Source organism: Diabrotica virgifera, chromosome 9, assembly GCF_917563875.1.
Source record: "Diabrotica virgifera virgifera chromosome 9, PGI_DIABVI_V3a".
NCBI classification, from domain to species: domain Eukaryota; kingdom Metazoa; phylum Arthropoda; class Insecta; order Coleoptera; family Chrysomelidae; genus Diabrotica; species Diabrotica virgifera.
In genome coordinates this window covers 134,731,681-134,749,727 of record NC_065451.1, presented here as the reverse complement: position 1 = coordinate 134,749,727, position 18,047 = coordinate 134,731,681, and the positions used below count along the sequence as shown (strand labels likewise).

The following is an 18,047-nucleotide window of genomic DNA, read 5'->3' as shown; positions in this document are numbered from 1 at the left end:
AGTGGTTGTGTGGTTGTGACGTTTCCGTATGAATTCAAAGAAAATTGAATAAACATCGATAACATTTTGTTAGACATTTTGTAAAATGCTATTTAGACGTAATTTTTAAAAAATATTTTACCTTTTATCAATTTATAGACAGATTTTTATAACAGTTTTTGTATAGTGTTTAATAAGTACCTAAACATATAAGTAACTCTTTAGTAAGATTGTTATGTGATATGCAGTGTTTCTAGTGAGAGTATTGGCTCTGCATTTCTCAGAACAATATTTTGTTGTTTTATTTAGCACAAAAATAACAATTTTTATTTATTTTTGTTAGACTATTTGTTAAATACTGTCTATTTATGATTGTAGTTTCCCTGAAGATGATAATAAACATTATCGAAAGCTTGAAACTATTATAAAGAGTTTTGTTTAAGATTGCTGTTACCCCAATATTTCAACCTTGTTTCCTAACTGTTCAGCAAAAATTATATACCTGTTAACTACAGAGACAATGGGGTTTTACCAGAACATCGATATTGAATTTGGTGACATTGCAGTCCAGAAATTGAAGTCTTGGTCGAAGAGTAAGATGAAATTGGCAAATGAATATAACAGAAGATGTTTCCTTTTAAAATGCCGAAAAACCGGCACACTTCCACCTCACATTAGACATAGTACGAAACCGATCCTCACACTGATTCATAGAAAAAATACGTACACTGAGGAATCTATAGGATTATATAATAAAATGGGATCTGAAGTTCTAAATATTGAAATTACATCTAACCATCAACTTATTAATAAATTAGAATTACATTTAACAAAATTTAAAATATACATTATTAACTTAACATTAGAATTAATTTTTTTAAATTTCCAATCAAAACAACAAAGAGTATCTAACCGTAAATTTCACATAATTAAAAATGAAACCTTAAAGAAATTTGATAAGCTTTATAAAGATAATAGGTCTGGATCCTGCGTATGAAAAAAAGTTGATTAATAGCAAGCTGAAAATTTGTTAATATCTTAAGGGTATCTAGTCGGATAAACTTTGATATATGGGAACACTGGAACAGGGGCAGTTTTAATTGTGGAACAGGTTAAAAATTTGGAACGGTCAGACCACGAAAACGGCACATTTATTTTGTCCGACAGAACAGACTTAAACTCTCCGAACAGAGATTAAACTCTCATGCAAAAATCAGACTGCTATTTATCACCTGTCACAATTCCTGTCATTTGACATTTTCTACATGTTCCACTCATTAAAACGCCAATTTGGTGATAAATAGCAGTCTGATTTTTGCATGAGAGTTTAATCTCTGTTCGGAGAGTTTAAGTCTGTTCTGTCGGACAAAATACATGTGCCGTCTTCGTGGTCTGACCGTTCCAAAACTTCCCTTGTTCCACTGTTCTCATATATCAAAGTTTGTCCGACTAGACACCCTTAAGCTATTAACAAATTTTCAGCTTGCTATTAATCAACTTTTTTTTCATACGCGGGATCCAGACCTATAATGTTGATACTGTATTAAATATTAAAACAAACTGGATAAAAAATCTAACAGAGGTTGTGATATCCGATGATATTTTTAGTTTTTTGGCTCTTGGCCCCAAATTTAGTATTGAACCTATACTAGGAATACACATGCCTATTAAAAAAATGTTATCTTGTATCGACCACATAACCTCGTCTATATCTGATACACTTGTAAGGAATGTACTGATAGCTAAATCTACAAACGTTATTACTAATCAAATTCACAATTATGGGAGGTACCAAAGTAACGCATCTGTCTTTTACCATAAGCTACTAGTTAAAACTAAATCTTTTCTGGAAAATCATTCTAATATTGTTGTTACAAAATCTGATACAGGTAATGTAACAGTAATTTTATATAAAGAACAATATTTAGAATTATCTTCAAATAAACTAAATAATAGAGAAGCCTATTCTATTTTGTCAAAGGACCCGACTTCTTCAATTCAACAAAAATATAATAAATTAATAAAATCACTATTGTTTATTTTTTTACCAAGAGGAGTAAACTAAGAAGACAGATTCACACCCAAGAAAAGTCACCAAATTCATCTTCTTTTTTCCTTGATTATGTCGGCTTTACGGTAATTCAGTAATCACGATCGGAGAACCTCACACGTCGATTGTCACAAGTATGCAAGCCAAGAACGAGAGTAAATAAGAAGAACACGTCGATTCTAACCTCACTCTCACTATGCTTGTTGTTGGTTTGTTTGAATAATTTTTTCCAATTTATGTACTTCCAATAATATGTAGGTATATATTTCTTTTGTTTTTCAAATTACAATAAAAAATGTTGGATTGGTATGAAGAAGTTGAAGAATTTTTAGAGTTTATTTCTTATATTGTAGAAGAAAATCGTCCGGAAAGTATACGAAAGCCATGTGATAAAATTATATCAAATCCAATGGAATTTTACAATATTAAATTTCATCAGCTGCAATAACTTAAACAACAAAGATTTTATGCTACTTTATAGGAATATAACCAGTTTTTATGAAGTTGTCCATTTCAAATTACAGGTACAGACTTACGTTTGTTATTCAGGCCCTTATTACATAAATGAATTGTAGCTCTTTCATGTTCTAGAAGCGAGATTATGAATGTTGTTGGTTGTTGGTGAACAACAAGGTCAACAGGGTCAAGTTATGTTAGCTTAATATTTGATCTAAGTGCATTAAGAGGTATCATGAGAAAGAATGAAATTCCAGGATTATTAATTGACAATAGTAGATATGCATGCAAATACTATCTATTTACTTCAGTATTACAGCCAGGTATTTATTGATAATTGGCCTAAATAAATAGTAGGTTATTTGATAGATAAATATACTAAAATCACAATAAAGATGCTTCTTCTTTTTGTAGTGCCTATCTGTTTCGGATGTTGACGACCATCATGACAATCTATACTTTGCACACTGCTGCTCTAAAAAGATTTGTGGTTGTTGTGTTGAAGCACATACGTAGATTTTTCAGCCAGGAAATCCTTTGCCTTCCTGGTCCCCGTTTTCCTTCTACTTATCCTTGAAAGATTAGTTGCAGCAGTCAATATATTTTACTTTTCCTCATGATGTGACCGAGGTATTCGATTTTGGCTGTTTTTATTGTGATTATTAGCTCTTTTTCTTTTTGCATTCTCAGCAAAACACTCTGATTAGTAATGTGGTTATTATAAGATATCTTCAGGATTCGATGATAAAGCCACATTTCAAAAGCCTCAATATACTTGCAGGTGCCATCTGTGAGAGTCCACAACTCAAGTCCATACAACAGTACACTAAAGATATAACATCATAGTAACCTGATTTTTATGGGTATCGACAAATCATGACATTTGAATAACTTAGCCATTGCTTGAAATGTAGATCTTGCTTTCTCTATCCTACATTTGATTTCTATGGAATGATCCCAATCTTCATTGACGTTCGTACCAAGGTAGGTGTATGTATTTACTCTTTCTATTTGTTGACCGTTCACACTGATTCGTCTAAATTGCTGTTCCTTCTTAGAGATCATCATACATTCTGTTTTCTTAGTGTTTAGTGAAAGTCTGCATCACTGATTGACTTCTGCGATTCTGTTCAATAAATATGCACCAGAAATAAACAAACCAAGACACTTAAATGTTACGAGGAGTACTCCCTAATCATGATTTATACAAAAAATATATAAACCTTGTAAATCAGGATTTGGGATTTACAATGTACTTATATAAATTGTAAATTATTATTTAGGAGTGCACCTCGTAACATTCAATGTTTCTTGGTTTATTTATTTCTAATGCATCTTTATTGTGATTGTAGTAAGTATAATATATAGGTATATATGTATATCTTTTTAGGTAATGATCAAGAAAATAGATACAATAGTGCACATGTAAGAACAAGAAATGTTGCCAAAAAGCTATTTGGAACCTGGAAAAAACAGTTTCCATGTCTTCAAAAGGTCTACAAACCGAATTAAATACATACCTTGCAATATGTGCTACAACAGTACCTTATAAGTTATAATCTGGGTGCAAGAGAAAATCATGATGGTGATGATGATTTTGTAGAAAATCTTGATTTGTCAGTAAATGGAAATGTTAATGATGTGGAACAATGTTTAAATTTTAGGAGGCATTTTTATCGACAATATTTTGCATGAGAATGAGAATACATTATTGAATACTTGTAATATATTAAATGTTTTTTTTTAATATTTAATGGGTCGTCTTTCTTTGGGATTTTTTGCCTATTATTTCTCAAATATCATGATCATTGGCTTGACAACTCTTTTTGTTTGAGTTTTGGTCCCTTCAGGAATACTTACTTCTCCATTCTAATCTATTTGAAGATTTTGATTTTTTGTTCTTCCAATTTTTTATTTTTAAAATTTCAATGTCTTATCCTATTTGTTCCTTGCCTATATGTAATCTTTGGTCTTCCTCCTGTTAATGTCCAGCTGATATTTCTTTGTTTATTTTGGAAAATATTTCATGTTCTTCCATCTTTCCTCTTATTATGTGCTCCTATTTTGATGAATGTTAGTATATAGATTCTGGTATGTCCTGTATAGTTCAAACTTATATCTTCTTCTCAATTTCTCTTTTTTTTTTCTTCTTTGTATATGTGTCAAGATTCTTCTGCCTAAGTAACCAATTGGTCGTCTTCACTTTAAGTAAGTAACCAGATTTCAGATTCATATGTAAATACTGGATGTATTAAGGTTTTGTGCAATTGACATTTAGTTTTTCTTGTAATATCTTATCTTGGTTGTTTGATCGAGCCCTGGTAACTTTAATTGGCTATGAACTGTTTGTATTGCTATGTTAGATGCTATTTAGCCTGATTTCAGTGCTTTGTTATTGTTTATTTTATCTACTTGTCTACTGCTAGTCTATTATTGTACTTTCACTATATATGTTTTGAATTTATATAGTAATCTGTCTTTCTCTTCTATCTATATTCCACTAGAATTTGTTTATTTATTCTGAGAATACATTATTGCATCCTTGTATAATGTGAGATATATGTAGTTTCTTTTTTAGTTTACTTCTCAACATGTATTTTTTATATTTGATGTTAAAATAAATGAGTACGAGTTTTTCTCCTTTTAAATAAGTGTTTATTTGACAAAGCAATATAAAATTAATTACACATGTAAACAACAATACATAATATACTATTTATGCAGATGACATAGTCCTCTTAACAAATAAAAAAAGTGAAGCTGTTTAGGAATTTGAAAGGTGAAGTAATAAAATTACTTTTACATCAATTTCGAAAAGTAATATTACCCCTCGTCAATTTAGATAGTTGCAAGTGTTAAGTAATGGTAGCTATAAAATTTGGTCTGATACATATTAAGTATTTTAGGATATATATAAAAACAAAATAAGTAATAAAATAATGATAGTACTCATCTCAGAATAAAATTTAATCAACGCTGAGGTACCTGCATAAAAGTACACAAGAATACAACTATTACATTACAATACAACTGTTTCAAAATGTTGGGCTGATAACAATATTACCAATTCGTGACAGGATTTTATGGAAGGATATTCGTTTGGTTTGAACCCACCTATTGGAAAAGGTAGACTAATAATTATTCATATTGGATCTGAAAGAGGATTTATAAATGGTGGTTTATTAAAATTTACTACAAGATCCACTGAAGATTATCATGAGGAAATAGAGCTATTTCAAGAATATTTCTTTCAGATGGTTAGTAACATACCACAAAATTCTGTCATAGTAATGGATAATGCTAGTAACCATTCTCGTTTAATTGAAAAACTACCGACTTTGGATTTATGTAGGCATTAGATACTTAATTAGTTGAAATGAAAAGAGGTGACATTTGATAATACGATGGTTAAAAAAGAACTCATGAATAGCGTTCAACAACACAAACAAAAGTATAAAAATATGTAATCGATGAAAAAGCTAAAGATGGCGGAATAACTGTACTTCGTTTATCCTCATATAATTGTCAACTTAACTACCCTAAAGAGTTCATATGGGCACAAGTAAAGGGTGACGTAGCTAGAAACAACAATGCATACAACTTAGTTGATGTGAGAAGAATTTTACAGGAAACTATCGAAAGCCACTGCAGAAAATTGGAAACTATGTACATTATAGAGCATGCAAAAAAGGAGGAAGAAAAGTTATGGAACTTAGATTTCGTAGTTGACGAATGCTTATTAGAAACCAATTGTCATTGCACCAAACAACAAAACTTCAAAGGATGATCATAAACAAAGGAGAACAGAATATAGCAAATTCAAATATTTGGGAGTGACAATAATTGATAAAGGGGAAGATGAAAAATAAATAGAAAAGATACTACTAAAAGGAAGCAGAGCAATGGGATAATTAAAGTTACTTGACCAGTGGCATTGTATGCTTGTTACACTTGGACAATGAATAAGAAAGATGAAATGAAAATATGACATCTAGAAAACGAAAGTACTGCAGGGAATTTTTAGTGGAGTTAGGAGTGGAAAAAGAATAACAAATAATATGGAAAGTCAGACCAGAAATATCATGAACGATGTGGTTCAAAGTAATAAGCAGATTTGGATGGTAGGTATAAAAGTGCAGATTTGGATGGTAGGTATAGAAGTGCAGAATTGGAAGGAGAGAGTTAATGGCCAGCAGAGATAGAGAGTATTTTTTTGTGGCATCTGATGCAATTTACTATTTTAGGTGGGAATAAAGCCACAATTTTAGTTTGCAATTAAATTTATTTTTGATTTCGATATGTTTCGATTTCCACTTCGCAAGTCGTTATCAAAATGCAAAACATTTTGTTTTTGGTGCTTGGTAAAAAAAACTTCTAATTTAATTTTATCTGACTCATTTATATTAACAATTGAGGCCATGAGAGACAGAGTGGCCTAACTGATATTTACATTCAAAGAAAATGATAAGAAACTAACAATGTTCGACTGTTTTAGTAATTGTATGTTGACCAATAATGATTCTTGGTCAACATACAATTACTAAAACAATGGAACATTGTTAGCTTCTGATCATTTTCTTTGATTATGTAAAGTAATTTAAATATCAGTTAGGCCACTCATCTGGCTCTCATGGCCTCAGTTCAGACATTATATTATCCATTTTAAAGTGAATAACTTTAAATAAACGATGTTGCCAATACTTATCTATGAGTTGCGTTCCTGGGACGACTTTATTGAAAGATAGTTCATTCGAAAACATAAAATCAACTTAAGAATATCCATCAAAAAAATCATACCATGTGATTTGTTTTTAAAAATTTAAATCTCAAATAAATTTAACTTTAAACTTAAATTGTGGTTAAAATTCAAATAAATCAAAATTACATTGAAGCGAAGTTCCTGAGAAGATGAATAAATTGTATTGAACATACAATTATTCATCTTCTGAGGAACTGGTGTCACTGTCATCATTGCCAATTGAAATTATTAGTGGTTCTATGACACTATCCATGATACCATCTAGTTTACACATTTTTTCCTCTACTTTCAGGATGTGCTTAACACAATTTTGCCAATGTGTTGGAGTTACATTGTCCAGAGCTTGTAACAGTAGATTTTTTACTTCTTTCAGTTTATATGTTGTGTTTCTTAATGCCACTTCATTTTTCACTTGAGCCCAAATTTTCTCAATGGGATTCAACTCACAATGATATGGAGGCAACCGCAGTACAATTTGACCATTTTCTTTAGCCATCTCATCAGTTACATACATATTATACTCATTTTTATTTAATCGTATCAGGTGTAATAATTCTGACCTAACCATCTCCAAATTGAAAGGAATATTTTTTATTTTTAACCATTCCTGCATGTCTTTCTTTTTTGATGATGTTGTCGGAATTTTTTCTAATTTTCGGCTGTGGTATGCTGCATTATCCATTACAATAACAGCGTTTTTTGGTAATTTTTGCAGGATATTACTAAACCAATTTTCGAAAACAGATGCATTCATTTCTTCATGGTAATCTTCTGTCTTTCTTCCCTCAAAAAGTAAAAGTCCTTCATTAACAAAACCTAACTCTGATCCAATATGTAAAACTATGAGGCGTTTTCCTTTTCCTGATGGATTTTTCAAACCAGTAGACAACCCCTCAATAAAAGCCTGTCTACGGTTTTTTATATCGGTGTCTACCCACACTTTCTCTTTGGTGTGACCTTCATTTACCCATGTTTCGTCAAGGTAATAAATTGGTTTACCTTGACTTCTGTATTCTTTTATAGAAGTTAGGTAACGACGTCTCCATCTTATGATATCATCACGTTCGATAAGATGACTTCTTCGACTTCTCTTCAAGTACCTACAAAATAATAAAATGTATATTTTGACCTTACCTTTATCTTTCTCCATACAAATTTTCATGTTTAAAACACTCATAAAATAGGTATATTATTATAATAAAAACAGTTGATATTCCGCGATTATTTGGTATAAAAATACAAAAAAATCTATGAAATTCACCTTTCTTCAACCTAGATTCACCCTTCTTAAGTTCAAAATCGGTATATATAAAAAAATGCATTTTCTCGACTTCCAATCGAGCAATTTTCTTCATTTTTTTTTAATCTGAGGTAACTCGAGTAGAGCCACCTAAATAGTGCATAATTAAATCCAAAATATGCTTTAGTTTTGTTATAATAAATTAATTTATTTATAACAAAATAAAACCACATTTTTTCCTATGTTGTAGAATGTTTTTTAGAAAAACTTACCACATGTGTACCTTTTTAACGTTATAAATACAAATATTCTTATTTGAATGTTGTCTAATTCTTTAGACAATCTTTGTTTAAACAAATTAAAAATTTTTGTTGATTTTTTTACCGGGCGGGGACTGATCGGTTTTAGCGTCTCTGATTTCGCTTCAGAAGAATATATGTCATCTGTGTTTATATTTCCTTGATGAAATAAAGACTATTTAATTAAATAAAGATTGTTTAAATAATTATACAGCTTTCAAATGAAACAATTTGCATTTAGAGCGTCTACAACATAGGAAAAAATATCCTCTAATTGATTGCCTAACCCAGACATAATATGAATATTTTTTGGGTTGCACTTATTATTTACTATTAATTGTGGCTAACCCATATTTACTTACTTAAAATTTATTTGCTTCAAGAATTTATATAATGTTGAACGACACATGTTTGGAAGATCTGGGCGGTTGTTAACTTCACTTAAAATTTTATTTAAAGTGGGCATTTCGTTCTTGAAAAAGAAGCTGTGTACTATCTGTCGTACAGATGTTTTAACTTTTTCGTCATATCTTGAAAGTACAGCAGGTCTACCGCCAATATTTTTAGGACATCTTACAGTTCCAGTTTGCTTATATTCCTTAATGGTTCTATAAATCGTTGAATTCGCAACACCTAAAATTAGAACATTACTTAGTAAGTCTTTGATTTTAACAATCGGTATTCTGAAAAACTTACCTGTTGCCTGCTTTATTTTTGCTACCATGGCTGTTATTTTCATTCCAGGATCATCAATTTTTATTTGTTTGTACATATTTATAATGAATTGTTTTTCATTTGATGATAAATGTCTACCCAAATTCACTCCGCGTTTTTTAGGTGGAGAAGGGCAATTACCACTAGTACTCGGCATTGAATCCATATTTTTATCGTAATGACACTAATATGACGCTAAATAGTTCTAAAAAGAACTGTTTTTTTTATATAAATGCAGACGAAAAATCAAAAAATTATAGGAATAATGCAAAAACACAAAAACTCGATATAATTTTTGAATTTTAAATAATAGTGTCAATTTCAGAAATGTCAATGTCATAATTTAGTGGAGTAAACTCGCCTGCCGTTGGACCAATTAGAAACAAGCATTACGGCGCGGTAAATTTGAATCACTCCTCTTGGTAAAAAAACAAACTATAGTAGATACAAACCAAATAGATCCTAATACAAAAAAGGAACTTATGTGTTATAGTGGTATTTCACCAAAATTTTACGCTCTTCCTAAAATACATAAACCTACACTATCAGTACGTCTTATAATAGCTTGTATTAATGCTCCTACACAGTGTTTGGCTTCTTTTTTAACTGATATATTAACTAAAGCTTATGAAACTAATAATGATTACTACATAAAAGATTCTTTTGAAGTTGCTAACAAATTCAATAACTTTAAACTTTCACCTAGTTATGTTATTGCAAGCTTGGATGTCGTGTCCCTTTTTAGTAATGTTTACTTAGATGCAGCTCTAAGAGCTATTAATAAAAAATGGTCTTCTATTCGTAATTTCTGTAACATTGAGAAAGACGCCTTCTTAAATTAATTAGCTTTTTATGTAATAACACATATTGTTCTTTATATAATCAATATTCTGCCGTACAACGGAAAAACACCGTATGTTACCATTTTCCCAAAAATGAGTTTTTGGCACTTTCAGGTAAAAACGACCGTTGTCTTCTCAAACATTTTTTCAGAAAAAATTACAAAACTTGTATGAAATTTGCGGAAATGTACGCATTGACGAAAAACAGGTAAATTACATTGCATAAACACTGTATGTCAGTATTAAAATATACCTCATTTGCTAAGTTTTTATAAAATTTACTAGATAAAAATGCCGTATGTTTAAAGGAATTCATCACATGCGTTGTTTATGCCTAGTAAAGGTCAATTAATAAGGTAGGTTCGCCAAATATTGACACTGTTCCTAATACTGCCACTCCCTATATCACAGATATTATCGACGCTGCAAATAAGGTGACAACAGTAGCGAGTGTCTCTGTCTATTAGCAACCCGTTTTTTATTCGGCGGTTTTAGTCTATGGTAATCGTTGGATGAAGGAGCACGCTATTTGTTTTTGGTGTCTGCGGTATAAATAAACCTGTTTTTTTCGTTGACCCTACGCGAGACATATTAAAGTTGCCTGGATTTTTTTAATTACATTTAGGTAAGTACACTCCAGTGGTTCTTATTTTATGAGTTCCATTAATTATTTCAAATGTAATTTTAAGTTACGGATGTTTTTGTCTGCATGCCATTTATTCCTAATATTACCCGCTAATATTTCCTATTATTGCCAGTGGCAATATTAGGGACTAAATATTAAACTTTTTTGCAGAATGCCAAGAAAACGAGCTCAATGGTCAGAAGATCTACGCTCGGCGCTGCAAGCCATAGCGGACGGAATGTCCATCAAAGGTGCTGCCAAGAGTTACAACATTCCTCGCTCAACTCTAGCGCTTCATCACAGAACGCAAAATCCAGTAAAAAAGCTTGGAAGATCACCGGTGTTATCTGCAGCACAAGAAAATGATCTTGTGGAAAGGATTCACAGATTAGCTAATGTAGGAATGCCTATTACTAGCAAGATTTTAATGAAAAGTGTGTTTTCTTTCGCTATAACAAATCGCATTCCAAATTCATTTTCTAAAGAGTCAAATAAAGATGGTAGAAAGTGGCTTAAGTTATTCTTGTGCAAGCATCCAGACGTAGCTAGGCGAAAAGCTCAACAAATGAATATGGCTCGAGCCCAAAAAATGAATAAAACAATCGTCGATGACTACTTTCATAAATTGACAGATACCATTGAAAAGCTAAATCTATTTGACAAACCTGGTAGCATATATAATATTGACGAAAAAGGGTGCAGATTGACAATCCATAAGCAACAAATTGTTTTTGCTAGAAAGGGAGCAAAACGGGTACATTTAACCTCATCCGAACACGGAGAAAACGTGTCAATTGTAGGTTGCGGAAATGCACTTGGTCAAGCGATACCACCTTTTGTGCTATTTAAAGGGCAAAGGTTTAAACCAGAATGGTCTGATCACTTGCCCCCTGGCTCAAAAGCTATTGTCACAAATAAAGGTAATATGACATGGGAAGCATTTATTTCGTATCTCGACCATTTCTCTTCATTCAAAAACCCTGGTCCTACCCTGCTAATATTTGATGGAGCTAAAAGTTACCTAGATATTTCCATAGTTGAAGCAGCTAATCGCATGGACATAACTTTGTTTTGTCTTCCTAGCAACACATCACACGAGCTGCAACCTATGGATAAATCAGTGTTTAAAAGCTTTGAGACATTTTGGGACCAAGAAGTCCTACAGTTTTTAACAACAAACCCTGGCATGGCGATCACCAAAATGAGGTTTGGACACATTTTTACTCCAGTTTGTCTAAAAGCAATGACACCATCAAACATTATCTCCGGTTTTGCAGCCACCGGTATTTATCCGTTTAGACCATACGCTATACCTGAAACCACAAACAGAGAAGAAGACATAGCAAACCACAGTCCTTCCCAAGATTTAGCAGATGTCGTTAGAAGTTCTAGCAAGTCGATTGAACCCGCAGATAAAAACGAGGCGAGTACAAGCGGATATAAAGTGCTAGTAAAAACTAATAACAAAAAAAAGAAGCGCTTAATTTCTGTCTCAAGTAGTGAATCATTATCAGATTTTAGTCTTCACGATGACTCACTTGATGGTGTCTCTAGTGAAGATGAACCTATGAAAAGATCTAAAAGGAGCAGCAGCTCTGAAGATGGCAGTCCACTAAGAGAATTAAAATATAAACAGACAGGCAATACGGTTACAAAAGAAACAAAAAAATGTATTCCGGGGTCTAACCAAGTAACAACTTCTGACTCCAAATGCTTAAACAGTTCCTTTAAAGATACAGGATTGCTGATAACACCGGAAATTAAATTACCCATGGTGAAGAGGAAGCCCGCTTTAAACAGCAAAGCCCAGCAAGTTACCAAAGATTTCTTTGCACCAAAATCAAAATTGGTTAATCCAGTTAAAGTTGTCAAAAAAGCAACAAGCAGTGTGTCAAAAATATCAAGAAAAGAAGAATCGTGGTTTTGTTTCCTTTGTAAAGTCTGCAGTAAAGAAGATATGCGCTTGTGTATAGTGTGCTGTCGATATGTTCACGAGGCCTGTGTAGGACTAACTAAAGAGGACAAAGAAAACTTTATTTGCCCTCAATGTTCTTAAGTTATATTTAACAGACATGTTTATTAAGTTTATATTACTTAATTGTCTTGTCTTTTTCAGAAAAATGTGTTACTTTTAACTGCAGTCCTGCAGTGCGTAATATTGACATGGGTGACAATAATAGGAGAGCTGTAGTCCTAATATTGCCATTCGTAACATCAATAAAAATGTATTCTTTATTTAGTTTCTGTTTAGTTGCTCAGTAATCTTTCATTTGTTATCCGTGGCGTTTGAAACGTGAAACAACAAGACGTGAGATTCTTTGTTTTTATGTATTCTGTTTTCTTGAGTTTAATGTCATTTATTAGTTGGATTTATAGTGTTTTGTTCTTGGATCGCGGTGGAGTCGAGGGGTAAACGTATGGTTCTTCAGGTTTTGAATGACGTCCAGAATGACTCAAGAAGGATTTTGAACACCAGCATAGAAAAAGATTCCTCTCTAATAATACTTAATGAAAATAATGCTTCTGTTAGTGATATTATTTTATTGGACAAAAACATGCAACCCCTTATAACACAAAGTTTCATTGAAGAAAATTCCATGGATATAAGTTCAACAGAATTGCGTCAAATATTGCATGCTGAAGAAGCTTCGCCAAAAAATAATATAGGTAATGAATGAGTTATTAATTATTATTCTCTATTAACATTAATAAATACTTATAATGAAAATACCAACTTTTTTCACTAAAATAACATATTTTATTTTTTCATATTCCAGAGCTTACAGAACATCAGTTTTTTTATTTAACCACCCAATTTATTTACAATCTGTAAAACAAGTTACAATGAGTAAATGTTGTGACCACTAGTGTAGGTGACTTGGAGAAAATGATTCATTAATCATTTTCTTTACAAATATTTTACATAGACATAAAATTGTTTGTCACTGGGAATTACGGCATATATAACTAAAATCGCGATGGTAAATCACTCTAGATGTATTTCGTGTAAGTCTTCGTCTGACTGGTTGTCTCATCGGGTTTCTGGCTAGTACATTTGGATGTTGTGTCAGTCTGTCTTCGTATTTCTGTGCGAAGTTAGTAATTTCTTCCTTTACTGTTTCAATTTCTAGATCGCGTCTAATAATATTATTTGCAACATACCATGGGGCATTTGTGATTATTCGAAGAACCTTCGACTGGAACCTCTTCAAGATTTCGGTATTGGAGTTTGATGCAGTACCCCAAAGTTGGATCCCGTAACTCCATATTGGCTTCAAAATTGCTTTGTAGACTAGTACTTTATTTTTCATCGAAAGTGATGATTTGTGACCAATCAACCAGTAAAGATTGTGTAATTTGAGACCAAGTTGTTTACGCTTCATAAAAATGTGTGTTCTCCAGTTTAATCTTTGGTCTAGGTGCATTCTAAGGTATTTGACTGTTGCTTGCTGTTTTAGTTGGTGGTTGTTGATATATACAGGCGGACAGTAACCTTTACGGTTTGTGAAGGTAATATGAACCGACTTTGTTTCATTTGTTTGAAAACGCCACCGTTTTAGCCAAGTTTGCATTTTGTTGAGGCTGATTTGCAGAAATTGAGAAGCTATCCGTGGGTCCTGATGTACTGCCATCACTGCTGTGTCATCTGCATATGTAGCTGTCGTGGTTTGAAAGTTTGTTGGTAAGTCCGCTGTATATAATAGGTATAACACTGGCCCCAGAACACTGCCCTGTGGAACTCCGGATCCAACTGGAAATAGAGACGTACGCTCATCTCTATGTTGTACAAAAAAGTAACGGTTACGGAGGTAGGATTTTAAAATTAGGAAGTGAGTGAGAGGAAGCATTTTTTGAAATTTGTATGGAAAGCCTGTGTGCCAGACTTTATCGGATGCTTGCCAGATGTCTACAAAGGCGGCAGTGCAGTACATTTTGTCTTCCAGTGCTCGATTAACAGTTCTGCATATCCGATGAACCTGTTCTATGGTTGCGTGTTGGGATCTGAATCCAAACTGGTGTGCAGGGATTAGTTCTCGATCTGATAGGAGTGGTTGAATTCTTGAGAGTATCAGTTTTTCTAGGATCTTTGACACTATCGGCAGTAAGCTTATGGGTCGATATGATTTGACATCTTCCAGAGACTTACCTGGTTTGGGAATTAGTATAATTTTTGCGACTTTCCAGAGGAGAGGGAAATATGCGGTTCTTAATACTGCATTGAATAATTGTGGGAGGTACACAACTCCTTTCCTGGGGAGCTCTTTAATAATTTTACTGGTTACAAGATCGAAGCCTGGGGACTTTGATTTAAGATTTTGTATTATTTTGATCACTTCGTTTACCTTAAACTTTTCCGGTGGAAGTTCTAACTGGTATGGAAATTCTAAAAATTGTTGGATGGATGCTTCAAAGTTTTGATTATTCTCAGCAGGGAAAGGTTGAAAGACGTCTGTGAGATATTTTGCAAACACTTCTGATTTTTCTTTATTGCTTTTGGCCCATTCGCCGTTTTCTGCGCGAATAGGAGGGTTGGTTGATTGAGGTCGTTTAAACTTTTTCGTAGCCTTCCATAGAGAATAGTCTATACTTTTTGTTGCTGATAGATTACTAAGATATTCTTTCATCCCATCATTTTTGTAGTTATTTAGGACAGTTTTGAGTTGAAGTGTAGCCTGGTTGATTTGCCATGTTTTTCTTAAATTTCGTTTTTCTAAGATTTTTTGTCTGATTATGGTTGGTAGCTCTTATTTCATGAGCGTCGTCTTTTTTAGGGGTGTTGTTTGCCAGATTGCTTCCTGTATAATTACGTTAAAGTTTTTTATGGCTTCATCTATTTCATAGTTTGATTTTAAAGGTATGTTTAGGTTTAGGCTGTCCTCAATCACCCACCGAAACCTTTCCCAATCCGTATATTTGTTGTCCAGTTTCGGTGGTAGCTGTATCTGAAACAAGTTCAGTACTTATCGTGATCAATACAGGCGAGTGATCCGAGAAAAGGTCAAAGCAAGATTCAATTCTTTGCAATTTTTTTGGAATTCCTTTTGTTACGCAGAAGTCAAGTAGATCTGGTATTTTGTTCATGTCGGTTGGCCAATAAGTAGGTTCACAACTGGAAATATATGAGTAGTTGTTACTATTCATAGCCGCTAGAAGCTGTCGTCCTTTTGTGGTGATTAATCTTGATCCCCAATGTGTACCGTAGATTGGGGATACTTTGAACTCGGGGGTTATTTTGATCAAAACTTTAAAAATTAATTATATGCCTCAGGCGTGTGCGCTTAGCTACTGCCGATAACCGAATTTTGCCTAGTCGGCAGCAATGTTACTGTTATTTAGTATTTATGACCATTCGATACCGATACATACGCGTGTGCTAGAAGTACAAGCATTTTTTTGGAGTATTGAGTTTAACATCAATTTTGTTAAGTGAAAAACATATGCTTATGGGCTGATAATTGCAGAGTTCATCGAGATTATAATAATATCATTCGCACTCAATGGTACAGAAAACCTCTATGCAGTAATCGGTATATTCATTATCTGTCTCAACATCCTTATAAAATGAAAATTAACCTAATCTTAGGTCTAAAAAACAGAATATGCAAACTATCACAAAGGCAGTTTGTAAATGCTGACCTCAACAAATTGCGAGAAATTTTACTAGAAAATAGTTATCCCAGAGGTTTATTAAATAAATAAATTTTTAGTACTAATTACAATAGAACACCTCATTTTGATATCACTGAGCAACCAGAAGGGGACGTAGAAAGTTTGCATACTGTATCTTATTTTTCTCTTCCATATATACCAAGTTTAACACCTAAATTGGTTAAGTTGTTTAAAACTACTATAAAATTTTGCGCCAACGTTCTGTACTATAAATTTAGAAAACATTACAAAAATAGAATATTCTAAAAAACTGAATATTTGCATTCGTATCCGCATTTGCGAATGTCGGTAGCAAATATTCGCATTTGTATTCGCGAATGTTCAAAAAATGATATTCGTTACATTACTATATTATTATTTTCGCTGTGTATTGAAGTCGGTTTGTTTCTACACGGTCTGCTGTAATATAATTATTTTAAAACTATTTTATTTTGCAGTTTCAAGAAAAGATGCCGAAATAGTGTCTTAAAGAAAAAAAAATGAGATCATATCGTGGAGCCGTCGATACTTGCGATGTATAAAGCAGTATAAATAGGAAACTAGAAGTATATTTTACCTGGATGAGACTTGGGTCAACGCTGGCCATATCGTTGACAAAGCTTGTACTGATAATCTCCATCTGAAACATCCTTCTGACAAATGAAAATTATTCATTGCCTTACATATCGGTTCCAAAGATGGGTTTGTCGAAAATGGATTGCGATTATTCGAGTGTAAGAAAAATGGTGACTACCACGAAGATATGAATTCAGATATTTTCGAGGAGTGGTTACAAAGGATTTTACCAACTTTACCTGAAAAACCACGGGACCACTGTGACCCCACGGAAACCAACCAGTGCCACGCGGAAGGCTGATATTCAAACTTGGTTACGATAAAAAAGTATTCCATACACTGACGATATGGTCAAGGCAGAACTATTAACATTGGTGAAAAATATTCCTATTGAACAGAAATATGTGGTAGACGAAATGGTTAAACTCGCAGGTAGGTGTGTGCTGAGGTTGCCACCGTACCATTGTGAGTTAAACCGCATCAAACACTTTGGGCACAAGTAAAGGGTGAAGTTGCGAGGAAAAATAGCACATTTAAGGTATTGTTCAGCGAGTGACGGCGACAGACGGTTCCCCAATAGGAAGACAATCAGTGGGAAGACCACGAAAACGATGGAATGGCAACTTACTGAAGGCACATTGAAAAACAGATATAGTCATGTCTAGACAAACAGATGAAGAAAAGAAGAAGTAATTTATACAATAAAGAGCGAGGTCCCCAAAAATTTTTCGCCTGCGGAGCTTCTTCCATTTCTTTAATTACATTCATTAATTAAACACCCTTTTTAAATTACCACGAGCCGCCACTGCCGCCTACCGTGTTATGTCTTAACTTTCTAAACCAGAAAGAGACTGCAAT

The 18,047-nt window shown here is 33.0% G+C and overlaps 1 protein-coding gene and 1 long non-coding RNA gene across 3 annotated transcripts; one reads left to right on the top strand and one right to left on the bottom strand.

Moving 5' to 3' along the window:
• The first annotated feature begins 2,396 nt into the window (after positions 1-2,396).
• LOC126892585 (uncharacterized) lies at positions 2,397-6,187 on the top strand. The gene is made up of 2 exons (XR_007700917.1): positions 2,397-3,469; positions 3,876-6,187. It is a non-coding gene; the product is annotated as an uncharacterized LOC126892585 (long non-coding RNA).
• Positions 6,188-6,404: 217 nt separating this feature from the next.
• On the bottom strand, positions 6,405-9,927 carry LOC126892584 (uncharacterized). 2 transcript variants are annotated; one of them, XM_050662147.1, is made up of 3 exons: positions 9,480-9,927; positions 9,146-9,416; positions 6,405-8,344 (listed from the first exon to the last, which is right to left on the bottom strand). In XM_050662147.1, the coding sequence occupies exons 1-3, from the start codon at positions 9,661-9,663 to the stop codon at positions 7,420-7,422; spliced, it is 1,380 nt and encodes a 459-aa protein (XP_050518104.1). In that variant the 5' UTR covers positions 9,664-9,927; the 3' UTR covers positions 6,405-7,419. The 2 variants fall into 2 exon arrangements, with proteins under 2 accessions (XP_050518104.1, XP_050518103.1); XM_050662146.1 differs by having other exon boundaries at positions 9,146-9,927.
• Positions 9,928-18,047: the final 8,120 nt, after the last annotated feature.

What these genes read in the sequence shown, in the direction of transcription:
- LOC126892584 (XM_050662146.1), bottom strand. Translation starts at nt 9,663, where the DNA reads ATGGATTCAATGCCGAGTACTAGTGGTAATTGCCCTTCTCCACCTAAA. An exon ending in TTGAAGCAAATAAATTTTAA is followed by an intron (nt 8,345 to 9,145) that starts GTAAGTAAATAT and finishes ATTATTTTGTAG; the next exon opens with GTACTTGAAGAGAAGTCGAA.